At 36.1% G+C, this 24,748-nt stretch overlaps 4 protein-coding genes across 4 annotated transcripts; 1 reads left to right on the forward strand and 3 right to left on the reverse strand.

Annotated features, from left to right (window-relative positions):
* Positions 1–1,501: 1,501 nt before the first annotated feature.
* LOC115444278 lies at positions 1,502–2,366 on the reverse strand. The gene has a single exon (XM_030170000.1). The coding sequence runs from the start codon at positions 2,232–2,234 to the stop codon at positions 1,518–1,520; it is 717 nt and encodes a 238-aa protein (XP_030025860.1). The 5' UTR covers positions 2,235–2,366; the 3' UTR covers positions 1,502–1,517.
* A 612-nt stretch (positions 2,367–2,978) lies between these two features.
* LOC115444267 (vegetative cell wall protein gp1) lies at positions 2,979–6,960 on the reverse strand. Its single transcript, XM_030169981.2, has 3 exons — positions 5,913–6,960; positions 4,370–4,591; positions 2,979–3,152 (listed from the first exon to the last, which is right to left on the reverse strand). Exons 1-3 carry the CDS (start codon positions 6,649–6,651, stop codon positions 2,992–2,994), a joined length of 1,122 nt encoding a protein of 373 aa, XP_030025841.1. The 5' UTR covers positions 6,652–6,960; the 3' UTR covers positions 2,979–2,991.
* Positions 6,961–7,393: 433 nt separating this feature from the next.
* On the forward strand, positions 7,394–9,888 carry LOC115444273 (probable 28S ribosomal protein S25, mitochondrial). Its single transcript, XM_030169990.2, has 2 exons — positions 7,394–7,808; positions 8,313–9,888. The coding sequence occupies exons 1-2, from the start codon at positions 7,487–7,489 to the stop codon at positions 8,492–8,494; spliced, it is 504 nt and encodes a 167-aa protein (XP_030025850.1). The 5' UTR covers positions 7,394–7,486; the 3' UTR covers positions 8,495–9,888.
* Positions 9,889–10,582: 694 nt separating this feature from the next.
* Positions 10,583–15,773, reverse strand: LOC115444269 (ornithine carbamoyltransferase). The gene is made up of 7 exons (XM_030169983.2): positions 15,542–15,773; positions 14,806–14,926; positions 13,584–13,732; positions 13,198–13,351; positions 12,375–12,500; positions 11,699–11,875; positions 10,583–11,120 (listed from the first exon to the last, which is right to left on the reverse strand). The coding sequence occupies exons 1-7, from the start codon at positions 15,616–15,618 to the stop codon at positions 10,944–10,946; spliced, it is 981 nt and encodes a 326-aa protein (XP_030025843.1). The 5' UTR covers positions 15,619–15,773; the 3' UTR covers positions 10,583–10,943.
* Between the last annotated feature and the right edge of the window lie 8,975 nt (positions 15,774–24,748).

The following is a 24,748-nucleotide window of genomic DNA, read 5'->3' on the forward strand; positions in this document are numbered from 1 at the left end:
TAGTAAACATCGTAGGACGTTTATTCCAAAAAACTTATAACGGATATATCTTAATCCAATATATTCTCTTTATCTTAAAAATTTTTACGATACAAACAAAAATTTTGTCCTGAATCAAGATCCTTCAAACCCGTCATTGAAGGACAATGTGAGGTCCCTACTGACTCCTCAGAACCTTAAACAGACGCGACATTGGCCCACGGAAAGTTATCCGGAGTTTGATTGCCAATCAGACTTGCACAATACCGACATGTTTGGGGGATAAATTTAAATCCGTATTCTGACGCTGTGCAATATATTTGAGGATTTCTCTAGTTCCATGTATTGTATGGTGATCTATCATATAAGAGATCTTTACGCGTCCATTGCCTATTTATGCTATAAAAAATAATTGTTCAAGTACTATTTAATTTTTTTTTTTTTCAGCGTGGCGTTTTTGTTGACTGTATTAACTTCAAGTCTATCGTCGGTTATCATAATATTTGGAATATAAATTCGGTACAAATTATATCAGAAGGATCAAAAAGTATTAAGATAGATACCGAAATCAAAAAACTATTAATAGATGAGGTAATTATTGATATTCATAAAAATGGATACATCGTTGTCGACGATTAACAAGTTATTTTGTTTTCATACACAGACATCGTGACGAAGATCCTGGAATATTTTGGAGGATAAGAAATTTCCGCATGTTCCCGGTCTTCTAAAACCTGTACTGTTACAGAACGTGGCTGAACGTCGTCTTCAGATTTCCAGACCTATAAAACCTATATGGTATAATCCAGAATAAGCATCACCAGCTGACAAATATAAGCGACTACATCAATACGTTCAATTTCACGCTTAAACGAAGATGTTGATAGTTCCCAAGTTGTGACATAACTCAACTTTCTGACACCTGAGGCGTTAGATTAGGCGTTGCGCAAATAGCTATATGTATATACTCAATTCTACCTGAGGTGGATTGCGAAGGTAGCCTGTTTCACCCCGCGTTAAAGGCCACTGCGCTTTTTAGTATTTCGTTTGCTAATAATCTAAAATATTTTTCAACCTTGCTAAAGTAATAAACTTGGCGTGACTTGATACTTTAGGCATACTTAAGTATAGAATTTGTACGGTAAAAGAAAGAAATATAAATAAAAAAAGCATTAAATTCGTTTAAAATATACAGTTAGCGTTTAAATTGAGTTTTATGTAAATTTTCGTCCTATTTCCTATCATCCTTTTGTCATACAATCCAGTCGCTCGTTAGTAATGTCAAAATAGAAAATCTATATGACGCATACTATAATATTATTAGATTATAAAAATTCGTAATCTAACTAATCATCAGTATCACAAAAAATCAGTACCTACGCCTGATTAAAATCTCATTGAGAACGCGTGATGAAATATATTTTTCCATCGGTTTCACTTTATCATCATAGGCTTATTTGTGATCTCCTGAACTGTATGCAAATATTTTTAACTATGTCTGATGTATAAATGAAATGTTTCCTTGGAGATTAAGAAGCTCATTTATTACGGGGATTTCCAGGGCAAAAACATGGTTTAGGACAGTTCGCCTTCTCGAGACTCCTATTAGCACTTGGAGGGCACCGTGACGGAGAATCCTCTGTGAGCTGTTTCATCTTATTCATTAATTCATTAATTTGATTGGTCAATAGTCCAACGGTATTACACATCTGAGCAACTGCATCCATCGGCACGTCAGATTTACTGCCTTCACGATCACCAGGGATATCTGAGGAGGTATTGGTGCATCCTGAAGGACACGTTGCTATTCTGACACGAGGCGCGGGGGCGCAAGGGTTTGAGAACTTAATCGAAGGAGCATTAGGGAGTTGAGGACTACTGTGTTGCTTGCAGTCAGTTCCGCATCTCCCAAGAGGACATTTCTGTGAAGGAGTTTGGATCATAGCGTCTCCTTTGTTGATCGGACATTTGAGGTTCTCACAGCGCGGCGGTACGTTAGCTGGACATTGGCTGTTACTGCAACTATATGGCTGATCGGTTCGGTATTCCTTAGGCTGTGTAGTTTTACAGTCAGGGCATGGACAGGTGACTTTAATGATGCCTTTCTTGATATCATTGATTCTGCCTGGGGTGTAATTCAGGCAGGCGTAGTGGACCCAACTTTGACAGGCCCCCTGACATTGCAGACCGTTCTTTTGTGTTACTGGGGTGAGGCAGATCTTGCAAGCATTCTTCGGTTTATTGCACTTTGACATTTTGATGATTTTGCATACTATGGGCTATTGCACAATATTTTGCATGGCTGTTCGATGGTTTATTTATTTATGAATTATTTAGAATATTTGTATTTATGATGTCATGGTGTTTTTTGATTATGACAGAAGACATTGAGCATTTTCTTTATTATTTATGTCAAATTCTTAAAGTTTAAAAAAAACAGAGGTTATCTTTGTAACCAAGAAGGTAATTATTATAGCATATCAACAAACACGAACCTGGGTCTCGGAGTCACTGGGTGACAACCATACTCGATTAATACTAATGATTAATAGATACCTATACCTATTATCGACGCTAAGAAAGATTATGTATCAGGTCTCTAGAATTCTCAGAATGTAACCAAAAAAAATAAAGTAGTAAGTAAGGTAAGGTAGGTATTATATTGAACTCATGTTTTTCTGATAAACTTGGTCTCGTTGAAGGAACACTTAGCCATGTTTTTATTATCTAACTCTGGTTTCATCACCATCATGGAAAGTTATTCTGCCAAAGGACAATCATCTGTTACCTATCAACATTCTATAAAGCCCTACTTCGCTTACCATCAGGTGCAGTGAGCTGACTTTGCTATGCTATACTATGTACGACAGATACTATAATATTGAATTCCATGTGGATCATCATAATATACTTAGGACTGCATAGGCAATTCGATAATAAGTTTTAAGGATGACTCGTATTGTTTACTGTAATTATTTCTAAATAAATAAAACCCAAAAGACAATAGGTAGATCATGTATTAGGAACTGTGTCCATCATCTTGCACATAAGCTGCTTCAGTTGGCTGGACAACTGGCCCACAGTGTTGCACATCTCTTGCATGGTGATGTACACGCTGTTCGTAGATGCGACGTGTACTTCCGACGATGTTTTAAACAGCCTCATTTTTGAATCTGTAGAAAAAACAGCACGGTGGTTGAAACCCGTTTTTAAACTTCTGACATTACCGTATCTGACAATTCTCTATGCGATACATTTAGGCGTGGACAGCACGGAGATTTAAGATTAGTTGGTATTCTGAAGATATTTTTTTTACATATGCACGACAAAATGAACCCTTGCACCTAATAGTAAGTGAAGTAGTGTCCAATAGAATTTCGGCTGTTGAGATATGATTACCCCATCGGCAGTCGACACAATTTTGCCGGCCTGTTGTCTATTGTATGTTGTATAGGCTCAATAGTCGTGACGAGTTACTATTTTTAATCTCCCTATGTTTTAATATGATGCTGAAGAATAAGATCTATTTTTAATCTCCCTATGTTTAAATATGATGCAGAAGAATAAGATTTCACTGATGGTCCGTGGCACCGTAAGCAGTAACAGTACCATATATTATAACTTGATTGCTTCGGTGGCGTAGTGGTATTATGGTACGTCTGCAGTACTAAGGTCTCGGGTGCGAACCTCGGGTCGGGCAGTTACAATTTTTTGTACTCAGTATTAGCCAACAAATAATACCCACTGCTGTTTGATGGCAGAAATAGATATCTATAGTTGTTAATATTTAAGAGGCATTTGTACCTCGCAACCTTCGTAACCTATTATTACGCTGTAATAACAAACCGTAGGTATTATATTCATAAAAGTATTAAATTTATTTTCAAACATCACCCGCTCCTTCGCCTTAAGTACCGTATCAATCATATTTTGTACTAAAATGGGTATACACGTATTCGGGAGACAAGATTCATTGTGATGACGGCGCTGATTAGAATACATTTAGAATTTTGAAATGTTTCGATCCAGCCTGATATAAATTAAGTGTGATATGATTTAGGGTTATTCAGGGTCTTATCCTCCATGCCACACGTTTTTTGACAGTGTGTAACAAGCACGTAACGCAAGGCGTCACGTTTAAGACAATAGAAATTGCCATACAGAATATCATTCCATGCAAATTTCACGAAGATGACGCCTACATGACCGAGCTACGAGATTAAATTGTCATAGAGAATAGACCCCTGTCTTCGTTTATTTAGATATAGCCGAATTTATAAGGGTCCAAGAAACGTATTGCAAAGAAACATATTTGAAAACTTCCAAAATTATTCTTGGGAGTTGGTCAACTCGTTAGCCGTTGGACAAAAAAGTAAATTATTTTACCCACCTTCACCATCCTTTGACGCGCAAGAACACGATTTGGTCTTCTTCACCGGTCTAGATTCCAGTACCGGACAGGGTCTCATCACTGGTGGAGTAATTGCAACTGAAGAGTCTGAAGAGGCGCACGGAGCGTCCGGCCCGCACGGCGCTGGGGGACAAGTCGAGGAGTCCGAAGAGGGGATCATTTGCAGCTTGATCCCAGATGGACATTGATGCATAATCGGCGCTGATGATACAGAAAGCTCACGGTGAGGACATTCCTCGGATTCACAACGAGGTGGATTGTTAGCTGGACATTTTGAATTCGTGCAAGTGAATGGAGGGTTTGTGAGGAATTCCTTGGACAGTATCGTGTTGCATCCGGAACATGGACACCTCACAGTGATTATCCCGGCTTTTATATCCTCAATTCGGCCCGGTGTGTAGTTCAGGCAAGAATAATGAGCCCATTTCCTACAATTCCCTTGGCATTGTAACCCAGTTTTCTTCGTCACAGTTTGCAAACAGATTTTGCATGGGTTTTTCACTTTTACGCATTTACCCATTATGTATTTGTTTCATTTTGTTTAATTTTGGATTAGGGGTGATATTCATTGCTACATGTTTGTATTTTTCACACGTTTTGTGTGACAGATCAAAATTGTCATAAATACAAAACAAGAATTTAAAAAGCAGGTTGTAGTTTAAACTCTTTGTTTTAAATTAAACACAATGGAACTTTTAAGTGAGAAGAATAAGGCATGACAATAGTTCTTAGACTCTACTAGTGGCGAAAGGTGTAATTTTAGGGAACCCGACACAACATATATACCATTGAACATAAATACGGTCTTCAAATAGTTCCGATGATAATTACATTCTAATTAAATTCTACATAATTGGAAGCCGGCAGGAATCGGGTTATATGGACGTTCCGCCACTGGACTCTTCTATTAATACTAGGCTATGAATCGAAAAGTTGCGGATCCTAACCTCACTCGAAGGTAAGTGTTTGTATAGGTATGTTGTTCACAAATGCCATTACATCGACTACTCATTTTCAGTAATTGAGTTGTTATTAAAAGTTGGCCTCAGTTCTTACCACTCAGCGTTAAGCCAATCGGAAAGATGGAAAATTCGGCTGCTATTTAGTATTTAGCAGCATAAAAATCAATATTTACGGGCCCTCTTTTATTAAGATAAGCAGTAAATAGGGACATATTGTGGTATGTGTAGCATCAACAAACAAGAAAGACTGATAAAATATCTAATGATAACCTACCTGTTACAGAATTAGCAGCACGCCTAACCGAAAAGACCTTAAGGTACAATTGTTTTATTTCCTGATATTTGCGGATTAGAAGTAAATTCAACTTATATATTATTTGGATTGCTCAGCAGTACCCTGGTCTACTTGTGTATTGATTCAAACATGTAATTTTGCTATTAAATATCAGACGTTAGGCAATAACTTCATATAAGGGGTTGCTTGGTCTCCACTCTCCTCTATCTTAAAAAGCTAAGTATTGCTAGCACCTAAAACCTAATGTAATAATTTTTAAACTTACGTTGCATAGATCGACAGGAGCACGGCTGTGGTCTCAACGCTTTCTTACCATCCTTACTTGGACATGGCGTCAGTATCGGGCACGGAGGGGGCTTCATAGGTGATACTTTTGGTAGCTTGTTCTTAGAACAAGGTGGTGATGGGCCACACGGCGCGACTGGTAACCGTGGTACCTTGGGTTTCGGCGTAGAACATGGTGTCTTTGGCACGATACATGGCGGTTCTGGTGGGGTTAATGGCGGTTGAGGTGGACATGGCGGTTTGGGCATGCTACATGGATTCTGTGGTGGGCACGATGGTTGCGGACCACATAGTGGCTTGGGAAAACCACATGGCGGTGCTCTTGCACCTGCAGGTAATCTAGCACTCGATGGTGGAGTAATATCATCAGGGGTGCCTGGACACGATTCTGATGAGACTGGCTGCAGAGCAGCCTTCCTTTTAGTTGGACAGTCGATTTCTTCGCAAACAGGCTGTTTGTTAGCCGGACATTGGTGGTTGGTGCACGTGTAAGGCGGGTTTGTCAAGAATTCCTTAGGCTCCTCACTCAGGCAATCAGGACAGGGACATGTTACGGTGATAATGCCAGATTTTATGTCTTGAATTTTCCCAGGGGTGTAATTCAAACAGGTAAAATGTGCCCATTTTCTGCAAGCGCCTTGGCACTGTAACCCGTTTTTGTTTGTAACAGCTAGCAAGCAGATTTTGCAAGGATTTTTCACTTTCGGGCAGCTTTCCATTTTATATGAGTTTATTCATTTTGTGTAGGTCCAACTATATCTGTGGATTTTGTTCAAATTGGGTACATAATAACACTGAGATTTTGTTCACATGCTTGTTTTTTTAAACATTTTGATTGACTTAAGGAGAAATATAATATTGATTTGACAAATAAAAAGAACCAAAGAGCATTATAATAGAAAAGAACGTCATAAGATCGTTCTTTTTAAGTTTCCTTATAAACAGGTCATACGTGTTCCAAAAAAATTTTGAAACCCGCACCTACTAGTTTACCGTCAAGCAGGTAGGTAAACGTATAAGTATTAGAGCAGGCACGTACCGTTGCAACGCGAAATACCACGGCGTAGCCTCGTATGTGTCAAACAGTGTCAAATAAGGCCGCCACAGATTTTAGTTAGTATGGTGGTGTATAGTACTTATGTGTGTGTACTTCAGAAGTATTACACCTTAGAGATCTACCCAATCCAGTAATTGCTCGGATGATGCTATACTTTCGAGTTATAAGACCAGTCAAGATATCACTACCAATATAACCGTTCCACTCGCTGCCCAGTGTTATTCCAGGGTCTTATTGCCATATATTATTCCGAAGTTATTTGTTTTATGTAATGCGTGTTTAACCTAATGAATAAGAACACTTATATTCTCTGATATAAAAATATTTAATAAATAATGTTGTTACAGGTTCTTACAACACCATAAATTCGATTTTTAATCTGTAGATACTTCAAGTCTGAAAATGTCATAATTGTCAAAAATTGAGGTTATTCTTTACTGTACAGATTTAGGTTAGTTTCTTATTATATGCAAAAGTTTTATTAAAATTCAAGCAAAATGCCGTTCATGAAAGGTAGAGCGCCTATCAGGCGTACACTGAACTATTTAAATGCCGGAAGACTAGTACTAAAGGACAAAATCAAGATTTTCTCCGTTGCGTACAACATAACAGGAAATAATAATATGGGTGCAAAAGAGTTTATATTCTGGCATCTACCGCAAATACAGTACAAAAACCCCGATGTACAAGTCGTAACATTGAAGAACATCACACCTTCGCCTTTTGTAAAGTGCTATTTTGAAGATGGAAGAAAAATCTTAGTGGACGTTGACAATAAATCGAAGGAAGAAATATTAGAGCATTTAATTAGCATAGTTGGTATGTTAACTATACATGTTTCTTTTATAGTTTTTAAGCTTAAAAATTGACAAATCTACATGTGGATTCTATATTTACTTTTAAAACATACATAAACTTAGTCTTCAGAAACTTGACATTTATAATAATAAGTAGGTACTAATATCCCCTTAGTAGTACATAAGGGTCACGGTGTCTTATACCAGCCTCAGAAACTGCTGATCAGTGGCCAATAATATAACATAAGACTGATTTTAATATATATCCACCCACCAGGATAGCGACCACCATACACAAGGTGTTAAAACCCGCCATAATAGCCCATGTAAGTGTGTCGCATTCTGGGATCAGCTAGTGTATATCCAGCTTCAACAGGCCGGCATAATTGTGTTGATTGTTGAGGGGTAATCATCACTCGTCAGTCAACATTTTATTAAACTATTCTCTACTTACCATCAGGTGCAGAGGGGTCACTTTATTGTGCTCATATAAAAAAAAAATATAACACATGCTTTTCATTTGCAGGTAAATCCAAAGACGTTCTAGATTTAGAAGCAATCACCGCTGAAAAGAAAGACAACCCGGCCAACTTTGGAATCGGTTGTGAACGGCCATGCATATGTGAAATTTATGGTCAGGTACCATGTCCTGGAGTGGTCCCGCTACCAAAGTTCATGAGAGGAAAATTCAAGAACCCAAATAATTAGTTTTATTGTAATGGTTACTATTGCCTTTTAATTTTTATGTTGGTACAGTCAACCGCAAAAGTAACTGAACATTCAGAAATTCAAATGGCTTTTACACATTAACTTCAATCAAAATATAAATTATTCCTTGCCTACAATAAAGTAAACCCTTTGAAATTAATTACTGTGAAGAAAAAAAGATTGTCAATATGAGCACAAAAGTTTAAAGGTGATTTGAAGTTATTCATTTGTTCAACTACTTTTGTGTACTAAAATCAAAAATGACTTGTGTATCTTACAGTAATTTAATTTAGAAAGACAATCAGTTCCCTTAGAATACATGACGAGCATATGAATGAACTGCTTTAAACAAGAAAAAAAAATCAATTTTATTCTTTCTCTGTATCATGTACTGTAGTTTATACCTTAAACTGATTTTGAAAAGAGCAACAATAGAGTTTCTTGCCCGTTCTTCTCTGGTGAGAACTGCTTTACAAACTGGTGGTATGTTTAATATTGACGGACTCTAAATAATGTACAACATTTTACAGGTCCAAGTAAATTATATAATTTCATTGATTTGAGATTGATTGAGTGACCAGTGCGAATAACATGTTGCAGTGAAACAACAAATTAATGTTATTTGATGTCATATTCTACTAGGATTGGGATTTTAAATTCAGTATGCTAGCAAGTAGTGTAACAAAGCCTCAAGTAATTATGAACAGTCCTTGTTATTTTATTTTTTAACACATGTTACAATCATATTTATATTATATTAAAATATGAAAAATAATTGACAGTAATTATAATCCAAAAAATGATTCAGAAAGTAATAACTAATACTGAGGTATAGGTATTCCAGACCCATAAGAAATGGAGTTTGGGTGATTGTGGTTTTTGGAATATTATCAATTTCTGGTCTTGTTTCTTACAAGTAATAACCTTGTATAATGGTAGTTGGTAAGACGGCAGCAGTGATATTTAATGATCGGTAGCTAAAATAGGCCTGCATTGGTAACATGGTTGTATTGCTGTGCTGTAACACTGGTCTGAAGTTCAGGGTTCGAATTCCGGGTCAGACAAAAGTGATATTGGGTTTTTTCTGTTCAGTCTCAGCTCAGAGTCAGGAATTTGTACTCTACATGGCTATAGCCTAAATCCCTAGCACATCATGCGATGGAATATACAAGTGAAAAGTAGGTGCCCTGATTGCACCTCTGCTTACTCCTTTGGGGATAAACATCAAGTGGTGATATCGTCCGGTGAGAAGTAACGCTTCCTCAATAAAGCATGATTCAACAACAAAATAACTCTTTAAAAGGCAATAGTAATGTAATAATTTAATATTAAGATTTGTAGATAGATTTAATTAAGTTAGTAGTTGTAAATTATATTAAAAAAAGGTCTATAACCATAGTTTTATTTATGTGATTGAATAATATTTCTGTATTGATTTTCATAGCAAAGATTGTATTATCCATGGTCCCCAAGAATAAAATTTTATCTGCAAAATGTCTAGTTGCAATATGAAGGTTTTAAGTTATGTAAGTGAAAATATAAATTAATTATTTCAAAACTATTGATTGTTATTAAAAATTAAATTGTTAACAAAACAGAATAAATTTTTTATTTTGAGGTGAGTAATAATTTTTTATATTTTCACTTAAGGCGATACCTCAAGGTCCATTTTCATACATTTTGTTTCACCTTTAATCTGGGTAACTAAACAAGTATTGGCAAGTAAAGAATTTAAATTCACGTCTAGTTAGTGATTAGTTCTCGCAGTTGAAAGAAAAACGTAAAAATAATTAATAATCATGGATATTTCGGCCTTTAAAATTTAATATGACGAAATTAGGCAACTAGGCATTTTGCAGATGAAATTGTGTTCTTGGGGGTGGTGGTTATCTATTTATCATTTCTATATCAACTTTCAGTTGGTAACAGATGGGAGGTCAACGGATAACTTTTCTTTTAGACACATACATAGTTTGCTGACTTATGTAACCAATAAAATACTTCAAGCACACTACTTTTATGGTTTGTAGATCTGTTTCCAATTTGCCCAAAGTGAAATAGAATATCAAAAATTATAAAACAATTCTGATCAGTCCAAAATAAGTTTATAATAACAATGATTTGACATTTACAACAGATGATTCACAAAAATAAACATTACAATTTACCACTAAAATACAAAACAAATTTATAGGCTTTTCTTTACTGTGGATTTAGAATGCAATAGCGTATTCTAGCTCTATATTTACACATACAATATGCTTTCTTATTCTTATTATCAACAACTAGAAGAGTGGTTATCGTAAATTTTCAAACATCATTGACCTTCATGTCTTAAATCTATCAATTTTGATACAGCGAGGCCTCGGCTTTGAGCACAATTACTGGTATACGATTTGCCAAGTGCCTGCTGATTCGAGATAGATGAGGTCTAATCTGCGTCCAAGACCTAAAACCTATACCCCTTTACCGCATTGGCCATTAGCGCCGCAGCGATGTAGTGCATGTTCTGGAACGCGGTGAAGGTCCTCGCGTTGCAATGATGGAAGAGTTCGTCATCCACCTCCTCACCGCGAGGACATGTGTGGAAGAATCGCCAGTCGCAAGTCGCGTTCTTGCTTATATCCTGGAAGAATTAATAGACGAAAAAAATTGAATGTAAATTCGATAGTTTATACTATAGACCCCAGTTCCGTCCTCGACGCCTTCCTCGTCCACCCAACTCTTCTAATATTTCTGGCTCGCGTACCAGCGAATAAGGTAATGGACAGATTGTGTAATACACTCATTCCTAATCGTTGATGTCTCATCCTCTCCTATTGGCTGTCCTGAGCCGAGGTTCCTTAACCGTTCAAGATTGCCCTCCGCATGGTAGCATAATTTTCAGGGGTTGCGAGCGCCTAAAGCGCTCTCCCGAAATCCGGTGTGTTTGTATAAGCCGGCCCTTGTCTGGCTAACAAAGGTCATGTCAAAATAGGTCATAAAATTATCATCATTATCTAGTATAATAAATGAGATATACTGGCCATTGTTTTAGGGGCGATAGCCAAGACCCCTTTTGTACAATTGTTAGCGTTAATAGAAAACAAAAAATATATATGAACTACTACAGTCTGTTGCCTAGGATATTTTTTTTAACGGTGACGGCAAATGATTACCCCTCGTTAGTCGACACAATTATGATGGCCTGTTCGATAGCTTTACCTCAGTAGACATTTTGAACTCCTCTATCTTGTCCTTTTTGGTGGTTGTGGGTCCAGCAATAACTATATGACTGTTCTGCAAAACATCCTCCCGTGATAAGCATTGTTTTGATTCCGTTGAGGACTTTGATGTTATGTCCTCACTTGCTTTGTATAACAGAGGACTGACTGGACATTTCTGGAAAATATTGTCATTCTAGATACCTCGGTACAGTCCTAAAAAGGTATGAAAGATTAACAAGCTCCAATATACATGATTGTGAAGTCATATTACATTAATATTTTGTAGTTTTCAAAATATTACCTATAAGTTTAAAAGATGTTACTGTTTCATACAAATAATTTGTTATGTTTCTCCGCGCGATTTTAATTTATTTCAGTTTGAAACTTTTTGAAAAATTTGTATGATCTAACGGTACCATATCTTCTCTTAACTCATAAAAAATTTCGGGCAATGTTATAATAAAAAAAATATGCTCTACTTATATCAGCAGAACAAAAAAATTACCACGTTTTTAATGATTTTAAAATAACAAGACTAGAAGAATTACAGATTCCGACTTAAATGAACTCAAATTAAAGGTAAAGGGTCTAAAAACCCTAGAACTCTAATGATAAGTTCACTGGTACCCAGCCTTCTAGATGCAAACAAACTAGATATTGATAAAGCGAAGTACCTCGCAACAGCATTTGAACTTGATGTTTGCGCCGAGCATTGGACACAACAGCAAATACGAGTTTAGAATTGGATGCGGGGCGCCCAAATATGAAATGTTCAAGCATCGCATCGTGCCGAACTCTTCCTGTAAATAAAGGCGTTATAATCAATGAATCTATACAACTTTGCATCATGTTTACCTAATTGACTGCTTTGATGGTTAAGCTACATTACAGTACCATAGCAGTGCTTGCATCTCCGGTCCGATACCAAGGTCGTGCAAAGAGATATTAGGTTTTTCTATCAGTATCAGTCCGGAGTATGAATATTGTACCCAATATGCCGATAGGTGCGCTCCCTATCACATCATGGGACGGAATGTATATGGCGAAAAGTAGGGCACCAGTTGCGCCTCTGTCCACCTTTGTAGATAAAAGGTGTGACTGAATGTGTGTGTATAACTAATTAATCTAAGTCGAAGGGAAATTGAAATCGGAATATTTCGTCACAAGTAATTTTCTTAAAAAAGTAAGCAGACGCGTAGCTAAACTTGGATAAGCTATTTGTTATCCGAGTTTATTTTTGGAGGAAGTTCATCGGCTACAAATTCATTAGATTGAAATTGGATTGCGTGATCTAGTGTCTGAATTGATTACATATAGGGACATCATTTAAGTAAATTGCTTGAAACGTATGGACTTGGGTAGTGTCATATTGGGGTGGGATAAGGTATAAGAAGACGTGGTGTTAATTATAATTGCCCATAACTGAATCACGATCACATTTTTAGTCTTGGATGTAATTCAATTGGTGAACAAAATACAGATTATTCTTATACATACGATGATAGCCATGATTGTAGACATAGACTGAATGCTGGCATGAGTTCTGGATCGCATACAAAGGACTGGTACCGAGGATTTGTTAGCGAAGCGCTGGACACACATATGCGTCGACGTGGACACGAAGATGACATCCGACATGGTAGAAAATATTCTAGAAGCAAGATTTTAATATTATATATGTAGGTAGTTAGGTACTGTCTATAAGATAAAAAATTTGCAGTCACGCCTCTCCCATTGTTTTAATGTCAATAAACAATACAAAACCCACTGCCTAAAAATATTGTGTTAGTTTTTTCATAAAATTACATAATCGGACGAGCATGTAACTCATCTAATGGCGAGTAAGCTTCGTGGAAACTATAAATTGATTATTAATACTATACCTTCCATTATAATCATGGTCCCAGAGTAAATGATCTGTGATGTTAACATCGTATGCTCCTAAAAAGGTCGCGGCTTTTGACACAGCAAGGTTCAAAACTGGCTCATTCACCTCTTGCAGTATCGTTACTTTGGCATCCTTGAGGATATCCTGAAGATCACAAATGGTGCGGGGGCACCTACTTAATTTTCAGATAGGTAGCTACTGCTATATAGGAAGTATCCACATTATCATGAAAAATCCACTTAAACTATTGTTTCTAACGATATTCCGTATGATTTGTTCTATGGTCATATTACAAGCTAAGTATTCTGTTACGTTGAAAACTAAAACTAACGATCAATTAAAAAATAAAAAGATGTCTAGAAACACTAGACGCTGTTATAGTCTCGTAGAAAGACAAATATTACAGCATGTCTCCATATTTTATGAACTCGACGGGCACTAAAGACTGATTGACACAAAGAATCTCACGCGACAGATGAGAGTAAAGAAATGTTTTGTTTTCAAGGCATCATACGATTTACACCTTTAGATACTTTTATGTAATGCTATATAATTATCTACGGAAATAGGTGTATATGGAGGTACTTAGAACTAATTACAAACTGTAATAGATCATTTGTTAATCGCCGAGGTGGAAGGTTGTAGTGCTGAGGGATATGGGAGAATGTCACGTTTCCTAAGACGATATCATGGATAGAGCGAAGTGGAGAAGACAAACGAGGAAAGCTGACCCCACTACCATGGCATCCATAACTTGGAAGAAAGAGAGAGAAGAATTATCGATCGAATTTGTCTAATTTCCTCGTCTATAGAATCAAAGACAATATTTTTGTATTAGAATTTTCTTCCATTAGCTGTACCTATAATTGCGCTGTCAAATGAAGGTCACGTTGTGATTTGAACCGCAGTTTTTGTTTTAAAGAAGGGAAATAAATGTTATTATTACTGAGGTAGAAATTGCAGGAGTTTTTTTTTTTATCAGGGCTACGTTAAAGTAGCCTCACTGCACCTGATGGCAAGTAAACAGGTACCCAAAAAACCGTCGACCGCCAAGAGATAAACATCCCCGGACGGTCGGCACAGTTATGCCGGCAGCCGGCCTGCTTAATTCTTAACGCTCCGCATGAAGGACCCCAAGTTTTGGAAGGAACACATATGCAGTCAAACTGTAAAACAGCTCGGAGTTTTAACTTTTAAACATAATTAAAGAAACATACCAATCTTTTTTGATGCGTGTTCGTTACTCTTCGCTTCAGGTTGATAGCGCTGTCTATAATACTCATAACCATGCCAGCTGTCCATTGTTTGAAACAAATTAAATGGACAGGTCGCGGATACCTGCGAAATACAAATAAAAACCATAAATCCCTGTTAATAAACACCTATACTAGCCCAGTTTATCCCCGTTGAAGAGATAGAGGCTGATATAATGAACTCATAGATCGCTGTTACAATATATTATGTTCCATAATCGTAGAAAATATTGAGCAACGTTCTAAACGGACCAAAATATTGTTTGCAGATGTTGTTTGGGAGAAGAAATAGCCGTGGCAGTAGTACCCAACTGTCCAGACGACGATAGTTCACGCGAGCACTACATTTTTTAATAGTTTTGTTGCAAGCAATTTAGTGTAGTTGCAAATTAAAATGACGTATTTTAGGAGAAGGTTCACGGATTCAACAGTTTTAGGGGAATTTTCAATATGAAAAATGAACCATTATCCATATTAAAAAAAAAAAACGAAACAAGCAAAGTAAAGATAACTTTTCGAAAAATATGATGTTTCAATCTGTTGTTCTATATTTATTATAAATTTGAAATAGATATCTTCTAAAAATTCGATTAGCGTCCTGTTTTTTTGGGGAGAGCGACTTAATTTTCTATACAAACTAAATTATCTTATAAAATACAGATAATAGTAAGTACTTATATAAAATAATACTTAAACATACGGTGAACGGCAATGTGGCAAATTCCGGGTTAATATAAAAACTGGACAATTTACTGATAAATATTTAAATAACTTCATTGTAAATTTTGCATTTACTGTAATTTTTAATGTAGGTTAGAATGAGTGTCACAACATGTTAAATTCGTAAAATATCTGTAGTTTTGTCAATGGATAAGGTTTCAGTCAAGAAGCTTGTTTCATTTTTACCATAGAAGTGTTAATGATTTCTTATATTTACGCGAATGTTAGACATTGAAATTAAACTAATTTTCCGGATTCTATCGCGGTTTTTTGTTTTTTATTTTTCTCCCGATGTTTCGAAGACTTTGCAGCCTTCATGGTCACGGGGAGACTGAGGTGTTGTTCATCCGCAAAGTCAAAGTTACAATATCTACCTACATTTTACAATTATACAACTTTTTAAAATTTTAGCTGTTGGTGGTCCGATCTACGCAGAATGAGCTCACAGTGTCTTGAAGTCTGGCAGCCGGTCTTTTGGGTTCCGATTTAATTAAATGTAGAACTGGATCCCAGGCTTGTGCAAGCTTCCAACCATCTTCCCTATTGAAATTAGGATGTTTTTAATTTCAATAGCCTCGCGAATCATCCTGGGCAGGAATCGGTGTTCTTTGGCGAGGATTTGTGGCTTGTCTAGTCGCAGATAATGATTGGCGCCTCCTTCAGAGTGTTCAGCGACTGCAGACTTCGTCGAGCGTCGGTGTTTCACGTCAGCTATATGTTCTTTTACGCGGGTCCCTATATTTCTTTTTGTTTGCCCGATATAAGAGAGACCACAGTTGCAATCTATTTTGTATACTCCCGGTTCTTGTAGAGGTATATGACACTTGACAGGTGGTAAAATTGACTAATCTTCTTAGGCGGCTTAAAATAAGTTTTTATGGAAGCACGCTTCAGGATGTAGCCAATCTTGTCGGTGACTCCTCTTACATATGGTAATACAACCGGAACACGTTCAACTGTGGCTGGTTTCACTCGGTTTCTGTGACGGCGGCGTGGAATTTGGAGCTTGTTGTCTCGCAGTACTTGCTTGACATGTTGCAGCTCAGCGGCCAGGTGTTTCTCGTCACAGATTCCTTGTGCTCTCTGAAACAAAGATTTGCCCACGGTAGCTAACTGTTTTGGATGGTGATGAGATTCACCGTTCAGATATTTATCAGTATGGGTCTGTTTCCGATACACAGTATGACTTAAGGTCTGATTAGGATTACGGATGATTAAAACATCTAAGAAAGCAAGAGATTTATTGTGTTCTAACTCCATAGTAAATTGTATTTTATTGTTGATGGAGTTGAGGTGATTTAAAAATGCAGTTACTTTATCAGATGGTAAAATTGTGAAAGTATCGTCTACGTACCGTTTATAAAACCTTGGAGTGACCGGGGCTGTACTCAGGGCTGTCTCCTCGAAGTCCTCCATAAATATATCGGCGACTACCGGAGATACAGGGGAGCCCATCGCTACCCCCCTCAACTTGTACATAGAACTGATTATTCCACAACATATAGCCAGATGTAAGGCAATGTTGGAGTAGTTCTGCATATTCTACAGGAATGTTATTCTCTGCCAACTTCTTAGATACAATTCTGATGCAATCTTGTACTGGTAAGCTCGTAAAGAGAGACTGGACATCAAAACTGACCATAGTTTCATTGTCAGCTAATTTTAGGTCTTTAATATCGCTGACAAATTGGTATGAATCCTTCACAGACGCTCTAGTGTTTCCTCTAAGTGGTGAAAGCACTTTTGCTACGTGCTGAGCCAATCTGTAGGTTGGTGTGTCGATCTGACTCACAATGGGACATAGCGGAGCATTTAATTTGTGTATTTTCGGCAACCCATACAGTTTAGGCGGTTTTGCACACGAAGGAACGAGTAAGTTTACGTCAAGATTTAACTTATCGGAGTAATCTTTTATTAAAGAGCTAGTAGCCTTTAATACTTTGGTAGTCGGGTCTGTTTTGACTATTTTATAGGTACTTACATCCGATAAAAGTTGTTACAAACGACAAGATTGGCTACATCCTGAAGCGTGCTTCCATAAAAACTTATTTTAAGCCGCCTAAGAAGATTAGTCAATTTTTACCACCTGTCAAGTGTCATATACCTCTACAAGAACCGGGAGTATACAAAATAGATTGCAACTGTGGTCTCTCTTATATCGGGCAAACAAAAAGAAATATAGGGACCCGCGTAAAAGAACATATAGCTGACGTGAAACACCGACGCTCGACGAAGTCTGCAGTCGCTGAACACTCTGAAGTAGGCGCCAATCATTATCTGCGACTAGACAAGCCACAAATCCTCGCCAAAGAACACCGATTCCTGCCCAGGATGATTCGCGAGGCTATTGAAATAAAAAACATCCTAATTTCAATAGGGAAGATGGTTGGAAGCTTGCACAAGCCTGGGATCCAGTTCTACATTTAATTAAATCGGAACCCAAAAGACCGGCTGCCAGACTTCAAGACACTGTGAGCTCATTCTGCGTAGATCGGACCACCAACAGCTAAAATTTTAAAAAGTTGTATAATTGTAAAATGTAGGTAGATATTGTAACTTTGACTTTGCGGATGAACAACACCTCAGTCCCCCCCGTGACCATGAAGGCTGCAAAGTCTTCGAAACGTCGGGAGAAAAATAAAAAACAAAAAACCGCGATAGAATCCGGAAAATTAGTTTAATTTCAATAGAAGTGTTAACTTTTATAAAACATTTATGTGTTTTTGAAGGAAATCTATGCTGCATTTAAACCTTATTCCTAACCTTAAATATCAGAAACGTATTGATAATACCTTTAGAAGTTGTTGCCACAAGAATCATTCAGTTGTGACTTTCTAAAAATGGACAAATGAATATTTACTTCATCCAATAATTTATAGTCAAATTTCTTTACTAGATTCATGCATTGCCTAAAAATACTAGAAGATTACATATAACACAGCACGCCTCATATAGATCCTGTACTTGGTGCATGACTCAAACAAACAAAGCAATGGTCCAATTAAAAATTTAATTCCCCAAATTGGTTGAGCAACTCGCAGACCCAACTTTACATCGTTAACGGGAATGTTTCCATCATTTTCTAATTTATTGTGATCGTGTTTTGATGATTTTCAAATCTGGGTCAGCTAGCCAACCTTTTGGTTACAATATTCGATGGAGTTTAAGGCTAAAGATGATCTCCAGGAAATGGTTGTTTGAAATTAGTTTTGAATTCGAATTTCTAAAGTTTTAAACAGAAGAAGAATTATCGTCCCTTTTGTTTTGAACTGCGTCTGGATTAGAAGGTTTTACGTCCTGAACCATCGATATATGTGTACTACGTACTAGATTTGGCGTTCCGAAAATTCATTGTGTTCAACTGAATTGAACTGCAATCCATTCAAACTGAGTATGGTCAATATTGATAGTTTGTGGTTGTGTCCGGAGTGGCGCTTGTTAGAATGTTCTTGTCATTTAGTATAAAAATTCAAATAAAATTGTTCAAAATATCAAAATATGTCCGGGTAGTTTGACAAATCACAATTTCAAAACTAGTAACTACCTGTCATCAGACTTAAGCGTAGTGAGGATTTTCACAATATAAAGCATTATCTCGGCAAAGTGGGGCTCAGTCGCCAAGAGGCAACGGTAGTGGCAAGACGATATCTATTAGGCCATACTGTAAAGATAAGTATATCTATTTATTCATAATATAATAATTATAAAACGGGGGATCTGTTTATAAATACAATATAATTTACAACTAAGAGTATTTCATTAATAATAAATAATAATAGATAAATAAATAAATAAATAATTAGAAAGACTATTTGATACTGGTTTTAAAAATATATACATGGTGATTCTGAGATCGTTTTGTATAACTTAGAGATATGTATATATTTGTAAGAATTAATGTTTATTATTTAAAATAAATAAAATGAGTTTAATTTTATACATATAATTTTCTCTTTTTTTTTATAATATTTCTGACACGCTCATGATATAAGAACTCAAGTCTAAGTGTAAACCTGGATTTGAATAAAAAATATTATTGTTCTACATTTAATTAAATCGGATCCCAAAAGTCCGGCTGCCAGATCTCAAGACACTGTGAGCTCATTCTGCATAGATCGGACCGTCAACAGCTAAAATTTTTAAAAAAAGTTGTATATTTGAAAAATGTAGGTAGATATTGTAACTTTGACTTTACGGATGATCCACACTTGACCAACAACAACTTCATTTTACGTTCTCTGAATACGGTATAAATATTTTTCCACTCGTCTATACTCCAAAGAAATTTCAACTTGATTATTTCGAACATCACGGCACCAATTTGTATTGCGTCTGAAACCCAAAATTAGATTAAATAAAAACTAAACTAAATAAAAATTCCAGTATCTAAACTGCTGGTAGAGAAAAGCATGAGCTTAAGAACCAATTGTAAACTTTGAACAACTTTACGAGGCTTCAACTTAGCCAGTTGCTAAAGACAAACTTATAATAGAAAACAAACACACAAGATTTGCAGCAGAGGACTCTGGGACTAGCAACGAATGCAACCAATGACACCTCTGCAATTTTCAACTACTATTTGAAGTACAAAACTGCATAGCGAGCGTGTTTTTTTTTATGGCTTTGAATGACTACATAAGCTTGCCGTTCTTCTGATGGTAAAACGATACGACCGCCCATAAACAGTAGAAACACCAACCCAACACCTTGAATTACAAAGTATTGTTTAGTATTCTACTGCGCTCGCCATACTGAGACATGAGATTTTAAGTTTTATTATATGATGTTCAGTACTTATACTGGCTACTATGTTCTTCAAACCGGAACACAACAGTGACACAGTACATAATGCTGCTTAGGGGCAGAAAGAAAAATTGCGGTTGTCCTTACCCAGGCGGACTCTGACATGTAAGTGACCAGTAAAAGGGTGTTTTTTGCACTATGACTTTAATCTCAGTTTTTATCTCCCGTAGCTTTAAAGTAAAAAGGTAACGATGTGCCACTACCAATAGTGATCTATTTTGCAGCAAAAATACAGCGTGTCTGTCACGAAATAAGTTATTGAAAGTCTGTCATTTTAAATCAAAATGTGTAGAATTATAATACTTAATAGGCAATGATTTAATAAGTGTTTTAACCTTGCGTATTGTCCTGGGTCCAAACCCTTAACCACAAAGAGCCTTAAGGTCAACAGGACACGTGTCAAATAAAACAAAAATATGTTCGTTGGAATTTGCGAAGACAATTTATTTGATTTAAACGTTACCTCCGAAAATATTGTGCTTAAGTAAATTTGTATTTATAAAAATTTATGTGACTCCATTGAATTTATAGACCAGCAACGCAATTCCCTAAGAGAAAAATTCGCTCTTAAATTTTAGTTTAGCTTTGTTTTCGCGAAGTTTCCACGAGATAAACTCATAAACAATTTTTCGGTGACGTCTTGCTTTTTATATTTAATCTGCTTTTGACGGGTCAAGATCACATGGAATTGAAAAATTATAAGTTTGTGTTATTTAATTTAGGAATATTCAGCTTTTTTAATTTAAAACTCGTCGGCAGAATGAATGGATCATTCTAGTGTAAAAGGTTTCTTTTTTAGGTAAATTGAAAATAAATGAAATAGAAACTTGTATACCTAATGCTAAAATGCTCTTCGTATAGCCTCGTTGGTTTGGGTCTTCACACTATTCTTGACTAAACCTTCTATCCACACATTTCCGTCTAATAGATATACGGAACGGATAAAACCCTCCTTTCTATACATATACCTATATCAAGCGAATATAGATAGAAAATAATAGATATAAGCAAAGTAAGCCGTATAGTAAGAGAATGACCACATTACAGACCTTTAAAAAGAGGTTTGCCATTGTATTTTAGTACAGCCCCTGTGCCTAAAAACAAGCTTCTAGGAAGTGCAGTACGAGAAAGTCGTACAAAAACTCCAGAATGTGAAATGTTGCTGGATCTGAGATATGAATCCAGGGCATCCCGATTCAGAGCTCATCAAGTTACGCTTCATATTTAAGGCCATTCGGAGACAAAAGCTACGTCTCTGTATCCAATAGTAAATTTTGTGAGGGTAAAAATAATTATTGCTTGTCTAAGTTCAGTTCATTCTCTATGTACACTTCGTGTTTACTTGTCAGTTTGCAGTACTGGTAGGCCGGCATAACTATGACGACTGTCGATTGATGGTACGATGTTATGTTCAATATTATTTTTGAATTGCACTATAAATTGGGCGCCATGTAGTCATTTTACTCTACAAACAATAAAATTACGTAATATTGCCTTTATTCTCTTCAAGTTTTTATTTTTTAAACCCTCATTACCATTTCTACATTCTTTGTTTTTATTAAAGACTGGCTTTTTCTTGCGGTGTCGCCTGCGTTTGATAATGCCCGAAATAAAATTGCACAATCCAAATTAAATATAACCTATATTACTTTGGAACAGTATAAGAAAATTTACTATTTTACCAGAATGTACCTCCTAAAAACAAACTCACACACAAACTTACAAGTTTCATTACATTAGTGCCCGCTCATAAGATGAGGCGCATTTGAATATGAACAAGACGTGTATATATTATGCAAAAAGGCATTACCACAAGTGAAGAAAGGAATTTTATATTAAAACAACACTACGAGATTATTACAAATATTTTTGTTATATTTATACATAATATTATAAAACAAAGCCCCCAAAAGTTGTCTGTCTGTATGTAATCGACTTTCTCAAAATCTACTAAACGGATTTTTGTACGGTTTTTACTATAAGTGCAATTCTTGAGAAAGCTTTGGGTTAATAGTACATTACGATTTTATTGACTGAAATATAACGATAACAGTTTTTTGAATGTTTTGAAATAGACTTTACAATATTCAAGATATGAAAATTGTGTCTCACATGGAGAGGGGGGGAGGGTGTCAAGATTCCGATATTTGATACGTAATTCGTCCCCAACGATTACTGTTGAAGAAGTCGCGTGGTTGTAAAAATCTCGTGGGTCAAGATTTACGTGGGAAAAACTTTGTAACACAATGATTTCTACGCGGGCAAAGCCGCGGGCACAACTGGTGGTTATCTAATTTTGATGTAATAGGATTGGGTTAAACTATAGTTAAATGAGATCGTACTGGCCGATTTCAAAATGATCGTAACGGCTACTTCTGATCGACAATGAAAATGGACCAATCAGAGTGAAGTTCATTTGACATGTTTACAAGGATTAATTTGATTGGTACATTTTTACGGTTAATCCGAATGTAGAGATTCCGGATTTTAGTGATTATTTTAAACCACCTTATAGCGCATTTTCTATAATACTTACTGCTATACATGTGAAATATTAAATAACAATGAATTAACAATATAGCTTAATGTAAGTAACAAACCTTTAACTTTACTCCCTAACCTCAAAGTCTGACTGTTTGCCGTTATACTGTCACCGTAATCTGCTAAAGATAATTGTTTAAGGGCATTGGCCCGTGTAAATTTAATTAAACTCCGGATTAATGAGCTTACCCGAGCTTACTTAGGCGGAGACGGTGAAATTCTTACATTCGTTATGTTTAGTACGAGATGGACTGATAAAATCACCTGGATTTTGAGCAGGAGCGATAGTGGGTGGTAACGCGTTAGATAACTAAAATATGTGGCTCGTACAAGGTTTTGGCTAAGGAACATAAAAAATATATTATGAATAGCAACTTAGCAAAGCTTATAATAAGTTTGCGGCAAATACTGTTTTAAAACTTTAAGTATTAGATCAGTGTTGCTTGCAAATTAAAATGATGTTTAGTTTAGGAGGAGATGCACGGAATCAACAACTTTAATGGTGTTTTCATTATATATTTATAAAACAATATTCACTTATAAATAATTAAAAAACTGAAGTTGGGATAACATATTGTAGAAGTATTAACATGTTTAATTTTTTTTCTATATGTATTTTAAATTTCGAACAGATAGCTTCTAAAAACAGTCAGCGCGCCATTTTGCTGAGGTACTGCCTAAGATTCAAGCTTTGTTTTTATATCCACGACCGTTTATGAAACTTCAACTAATATCGCTTCATTAGGGCACATTATTATTTGACACAAAAAGCCTCGTACCGATACATCCGCCAACTGATTCCCGGACCTAAGGCAACAAGCAGTATTAATGTATTGATTTTACCTTATAGGTGGGACGCGGAAAAATATCAAAGCCAACGAACGGACAGTAAACCCGGTTTTAGAGCCGCCCCTAGTGCTGACGAATTAATTTAATACTACCGGTCGTAGTGATGCGGCAGTCGCGATGTCGATAAATATGTTTAATTTGAAATTTCATGTAAATAAATATTTACGTTTGAATTGCTATGTTGTTGCGGTATTCGAAATATTAAAAATAAAAAAACTGACATTCATTTCTAATACTCTTAAACCAGAAATGGCCGTGGCAGTGCATAATTTACTTACTGAAAAATTACATGCAGTCGTAGATTTTTTTTTGTAGCTTTTGATACGACCTTTTAGATTGCTTTAAGATAAAAAAAACTTTCTCCTTCCCGTTCCTCATTTCTACTCTGTGACAGGCGGACAACGTACCCATAAGTCATATCTTTAGACAGCGACTGTGTGTCGCCTTATTGCATTGAAATAAGCGTCTAAACAATTTTAATATATCCATAGTATTACGAAAAGGAAAAATTATTTGTAAGATAACCATCATTTTTTTACTAATATGTTCATAATAACCATTCGTAATTAAAAAATGATCCACTTTAGTCTATGTAGTTGTAAGAAGTATTATAAGTTATCGACAAAAACAAACACTACAATCCCATCTCTATCAAGAACCAAATATCAAAACATAACCCATGCCTAAATGCAATACAGACTACAAATCCGTTTCAATTTCCATAATCAAACCTGTTATTTGATCGATAGCTTTTGTCGATGTTTGTATAGGTGCAGAACTATCGTGCGGTATTGCAAAGTGGCCAACCACGCTTAATGGCCACTGTTCTAGAATAATTTATTATAATATACATATTTGTCTAGCTATTTCAAACATTACCGACGTATATCTATGCAAATAAACAGGTAATTTGTATATTTGTAAGATGATCTTTACTATTAATTTGATTCTGACAATTCTAAATGGAATGTTTTATAGAGCGTTGTAGTCTTTA

The sequence above is a fragment of the Manduca sexta genome, chromosome 18 (assembly GCF_014839805.1).
Source record: "Manduca sexta isolate Smith_Timp_Sample1 chromosome 18, JHU_Msex_v1.0, whole genome shotgun sequence".
Taxonomy (NCBI): Eukaryota; Metazoa; Arthropoda; class Insecta; order Lepidoptera; family Sphingidae; genus Manduca; species Manduca sexta.